Genomic DNA, 6,000 nt, shown 5'->3' on the forward strand with positions numbered 1-6,000 from the left:
CTTTCCGTTTTGGCTTTTTTGATCTATTTTTTTTCACTTTTTTCTTTCTAGCTCCTTCCTTTTCATTTATGTTCTTTCTCCATCGCTACATGCTTTTCTATTGTTTTTGTTCTGCATGATTTCTCTCTCATTCTCTTATTTGCTTTTTGTCTTGTCTTTATTGTTCTCTTAATCCCTGTATAGTTGTCTTGCAATCACTCACTTCTCATTTTCATTTTTTTTTTATCTTTAACTCTGTTCTGTTTAATCTGTTACACATTGTAACACATCTTCCACACTTTTTCTTTTTTTTTCTTAATTTAATTCTTGGTGGTTCTTACATTCATCCTGTCAGTTTTGTTTTTTTTATCTTCCACTTTACTTCTCTATCTTTGTATGTATTTCGCGGGCTTCTACTCTCTTTCCTTCTTGCTTTCAACCTTCCATTCTTTCATCCTGGTCTTCACACTCTCCATCTGTTTTACTCCTTTAGAAAGAAAGTGCATTTGTTCTCTCCCTTTCTCCATGTCTCACTCTCTCATGTGTTTTCTCTCTCTGTCTCTCTCAGTGGGTAAACTGCGGAAGGAGTGGATGAAGGAGGCCGTGTCCAGCGTGGGTCTGGGCATGATCAAGTCTGTGAAGGAGTACGTGGACCCTCATAACATATTTGGAAACAGGAACCTGCTGTAATTCAACCCTTCTGTAATACAAACTCTGTTCCTCACAGTTTGTCTCACATCTCCTCATATTCTGGCTTTACTACATGCTCATTTCTACATACAGAGAAAAAAAAAATATATATATATATATATACTGTATAAAACACAGTGATCTATTTTCATTAACGTCTGATTCCATTCCAATACTGTCCTCCAGAAACTCATCAAATGAGCAGAGCAGATACTGTCCCGTCCTCTCTGATCTCTCCTATCTCTTCCTTCACTCCTCCTTTCCTGTGCTCTTCATCTGTTTCATCTATAGTATAGTGAAGGGGTGAGATTTTTAAAGGAGGTCTGGATTCTTCTTCCTTTTTTTTTTTTTTTTTTTTTTGGGAGTTATGTCAGTTGTTTCACAAACCTATAGACTGCCAGAGAGGACATGCTATTTGCTATTCTCAGAAAGAGTTGGGTAAGGAAACCTGATTATTAAAAGCTGATTATATGTAGATGATATGCTTGTTTACCCATTTCTCTAATTGGAACTCTTCTTTCTTTTCTAACTGATCGGGATCTTATCTATTTGTGATCTAATCTAACTTGGGGTTTGATTTAACTTTTGATATAGTAAATGTACGGATGTTCCTGTATGGTTCCTGTGTGTGACACTACTGAAGTGTTGACTGAATTGCGCTTTCTAAAGCAGTGTGCCTTCTCTTGCTCTGTGTCTGTCTGTATGGGTGTCTGTCTGTATGGGTGTCTGTCTGTATGGGTGTCTGTCTGTATGGGTGTGTGTGAGTGTCTGCCTTGCCTTCCTTTGCCTCACTCCTTTTTAAGAGTGACTCCCAAAACGTTCACTGTCCCTTCCAACAGCTCCTTTATATCTGCCAGTGTTTCTGTACACCTAACTTTTGCCTTCTCCAACAGTCGATGTGAACTGTTTTTGCCAGGGTTTAATGTTTTATCTGAAGCCCCTTAAGATTTAGTTTTGGGTTTTTTGTAACGTTTAACGTTGTAGAACGTTGTGTGCCTCCATTCAGTGCACTCAGAATCTCATTTACATAGTAATGGATCCCAGCCTGCTACTGGTACTAATAGAAGCAGTAGCAGGGTCAGAGAAACTGCCCTAGTACAGTGAGGTGATGACGTTGTAATGTTTCATAAGTTCTCATTCATTTCCTCTGTTTACTACAAGGTTGATGTGTCAGAGCATGACTCTTCATGAGTGCGTCTTTACATGGAATTGGTTGAGTTTGGTTGGTGTTGGCGTGACGGTGCGAGACCCCTCTCCTCATGTTCCTACCAAAGACTCTTTCAAAGCCTTTCTCTATGTTCTCTCCATCACAGGCCAAATTACTTTGACTGTATGCATTCATACATCTGTAAATTGTGTATATATAAGGACAATATAACATGCATATGTATGTTAATATATTTAAGATTTTACCATCAAAGATTCCTCTCACTATGATTTCTATTTTTTTTTTTTTGCATTTTTCAACATGACATATGCAAAAAGCCGGAGCTTATCTTGACATGGATTTTAAACATGTCAATGTTAGTGACTGTTACTTCATGTAATACTGATGTAATACAGTCCACGCTCACCAAGATATGCCTGGCTGTGGACGTTTAGTGAACGCTTGTGGTTTTTTCAGTCCCTCTTTAAAAAGGTGCTTGTCTTTTGTTTTTCCCGATGCACCGAGAATCCTTAATGTCTGTCCCGGTGGCGTTTTGTGTTGTTTGTAAAAGTTGCTTATGATTTATTTTAATTTTGAATTACATGGGCTATGTTTACACAGCATTTAAAAGTGGCCTAAATCTCAGATCGTCAATCTTAAATGTGATGTTTATTTCAGGCTGTTCTTTTTAATGTGTCTTACATCTGACATTCATCTGAAGAAGGGTTTGCACTGTGTAAATAATATGCATGCACAAAAAAACACCTTCACCTTTGCCAGAAATCAGGAATTATCGTGTAGTTTCTGTGGTGGACTGATGAGCTTATCACCGAGCATGTGTTTAAGCTCGCTGTAAAATAGGCACATTATTCAGTCATGGCCATTTCTTTGGTTTGAGGTTTCTTTAAATTTAGCTTTTAAGCTTTTTATTTTTTTTTAAGCTGCATAAATATTCTTTGGCCTTTTTATTAGAAACACTCAAATCATTAGTAAATCTGTACCTCACTATTCCACCACTGAAACCCTGATTTAATGAGGTCCATTTTCCCAAATCAGATGGTGATAGTGGCACACAAACAACATGTGTCACATATGACAAAAAAAAAAAAACAGATTTGGGCTACATTTGCCTGCTGCGTGAACATAGCCTTTATTTCTGTTTCTGTCCTCTTTTTTTAATTAAGCCATTAATTAATCCCTTAAGCTGAATCTAAGCCTTTCTAAACCATGGTATACTGCTGAATGGTGCTAGAGTAAGATGCAACGTTACTGATGTCAAGTTACTGATTTTTGTTTCTCGTATAATCAAAGCCCTGTACACCACCCTAGTAAAGGTCAAAACATCCATCCAGGTTTTCATTCATACTGTGATGAGATTCGAGATGTTAAAGGAGAAATTCGGTGTAAAATGGACTTTGGGTGTAGTGAAACATAATGACAAGTACAAACTTCTATTCTATATCCCACCTAGAGTCATCCCAGTATTCTAAAATACAGCGCTTTTTAGCTGATGCTCCCAACAGGCTTACAATGCTAGTGATGGGGGCATAGCATTGCTCATGCAAAGAAATCACTATTTTACACCATTAATAAATGGTAGCTTTACACTTTATTGGTAGAATTCTGAGGGCCATTACATTTAAAACTGAACTTTAAAAAACTTTAAGATTGCACAAGTAGTTTATTAAAAAACACGGTTTATGCTGTTAATAAGACAGTAGCTTGAGTTAGTTCTCTACATGCTATCTTGAAATTAAACTGTTAAGCACGAATAAATAGGTAGGACAGGGTAGCAGATTGCAAAATTAATTCTGTGGAAATGCAAGAATATTTTAAAGATACTTTTTAGCAACATCTGGTATTCATGCTTTTCTATGGATTTAATTTTGCATTCAGTTTCCCTATCCTACCTTACATTCGCGCTCGTCATATGACTTATCGAAACTTTATTTTGAGTCTTTTTTTTTTTATCTGCTATCTGTGCCTCTTTTTAAATGTCTGGGAATTCTGGGATTTCTTCCAATAGAATGCTTTTATTGTGTAAATTTTGCCCCTATTACTAGCAGTGTAAGCCTGTTGGGAGCATCAGCATTAAAGTGCTGTATATGGGAATAGTGAGGGTGAACGGAGGTGAGCTATGTGACAAAAGTTTGTACTCGTTATCATGCATTACTACACCCCAAGTCCATTTCACACCAGATTTCTCCTTTAACTATAGCATTTCCAACATCAGAGTGCTTACCCAGCCTGCTGACCCTCAGCACTTTAAAAGAATAAAGAAAAAGAAAAAAAAGTGTTGAGTGGGGCTGTGTGTAAGTTTTGTTTGATGTTGTAAACACTTGTAGAAACTCTTTTGTGTTTGTATCCATATTTTTCATACGAAACACTGAATGAAGGAAATGTTGGGCCTCCGAACATTTTCTGAACAGTTTCATTCCCTGCGCCATCCTGACACCAAAACCAACCTGTGAATGTTCTGGAAGCTCCTTTTGTCATTCTCCAGTTTCATTCTTGGTAACGTGTTTAACATTGGAGTACATTTTGTCAATGCTGTTTGTGCAATAAATTAACATAAAAAAACACCGTGCCTCCACTTGTCGTCTCTTCCAGCCATACAAAGTCTTTTGTTGGGGTAGTTTTTATGGTTGGGAGCTCCGAAGCCATAAAAAAAAAACAATAAACCACACTGGCTGCTTCACACCGTGTGGGTTAAAATAAATGGAACAGAAATGCAGTACCTCTAATAAATGTGATGTTTAAGTCGTTTCTGTCTCCTTCCTCTCCACGTCAGCTCGCTGCCCCACTCTCTCAGGCTGCAGCTCTCGCTGGAGGATCTCTGGAGTCCGGTATGCCACTCTGGCGCCGCTAGCTACAGGTCCAGCTAGTTAGCAGAGCTGTGGAGTCACAGAATTTCCCTGTCTACCACAAAGTTCTGAAGGAGAATTTCCAGCCATCTGTTTGTGACCTCAAGCTGAAGAAAAACAAAGTAAAGTCTTTGGAGCGGCCTATAGTCAATGTCCTGACATGAATCCTATTAAAATGTTGTGACATGACCAGAAAAAGATGCCGAAACCCTCTAATGTGACGAAATTACAAGAATTCCTCAAGCAGTAGAGCCACAATTCATCCACAGTGCTGTAAAAGACAGTAAGTTACCACAAAGGCTTGTTAAGGGGGCTTCTCTCCTAATAATAAAAAACTTTATTTAAAAACTGCATTCTGTGTTTACTTGTGTCTTTGACTAATATTTAAATTTGTTTGATGATCTGAAGCCTTTAAGAGTGACAAACGTGCAAATAAAATAAATCATGAATAGGCATTATATAATATATATATATATAAGGTCAGTAAAAAAGTCCCCCAGACAAGCCCAGAATCAGTCCTGGGTAAAAATCATTTATTCAGCACAAGAGATAAAACTCCCTAAAACTCTAGATATAAAGTCCAAAAAAACGTCAAGTGCAGCAACTATAGCCCTTTTAAATAAAGTAATACTGTAGCTTGAAGAATAATATTAATGCACACTGAATTGAATGTATTTGTGAACTGGAGAAAAAAGAGAATTTTGGCTGATTTTAGTATTGTAATGCTCTCTCTCTCTCTCTCTCTCTCTCTCTCCTGCTCTCATTTGTGCGCTCTCTCGTTCTCTCTCGCCCGCCCGCCCTCTCTCTCTCTCACTCTCTCAGTCTCTCATAGACTGTATATAGCTGGACAGAGCATCGTCTCTCTAAAGTGAAGCCAACACAGGTCGGGCGCCCCCTGCTGTTCGGTTTCAGAAAGCTGTGTAACCCCACCCATCCCCATAGGTTTCAATGGCAAAACAGACAACTTTCAATCACGTTTTTTCTAATATACTGTAATTCTACCTCCATTTTTTAAATGTAACAGCTAGTGTAACCTCTGCTTATATTGTCATATTTTTAGATCCCCACAGAATTCGTTTTTAAAAACGTTATTCAGCTCTATTCAAAGTGTGGTTACTATTCAAAAAATCACCGGATGTTGCTGGCTAACTCTCCTGCTGTCCTTTCTATGCTCTCCTCCGGCTCGTGGAGGTATGCAGTCCGTCACGAACCCTGGAGATATCGGCCAATAGCATTCTGAGGGGGGTGACCCTGACCCCGCCCCCAAACTGTAAAACCATCCTTTTTAAAACTCGAGCGCAAAAAACTCAAGAGCACAAA

At 38.3% G+C, this 6,000-nt stretch overlaps 1 protein-coding gene across 1 annotated transcript in view; it reads left to right on the top strand.

Annotated features, from left to right (window-relative positions):
* The window catches only part of agps (alkylglycerone phosphate synthase), a 50,756-nt gene extending 46,358 nt beyond the window's left edge, over nt 1-4,398 (top strand). Inside the window, exon 20 of the mRNA XM_049484871.1 lies at nt 548-4,398. Within this exon, the coding sequence (XP_049340828.1) occupies nt 548-669 (122 nt within the window). The 3' untranslated portion in view covers nt 670-4,398. The remainder of the gene's footprint in view (nt 1-547) is intronic.
* Nucleotides 4,399-6,000: the final 1,602 nt, after the last annotated feature.

The sequence above is a fragment of the Astyanax mexicanus genome, chromosome 11 (genome assembly GCF_023375975.1).
Source record: "Astyanax mexicanus isolate ESR-SI-001 chromosome 11, AstMex3_surface, whole genome shotgun sequence".
Lineage (NCBI taxonomy): Eukaryota > Metazoa > Chordata > Actinopteri > Characiformes > Acestrorhamphidae > Astyanax > Astyanax mexicanus.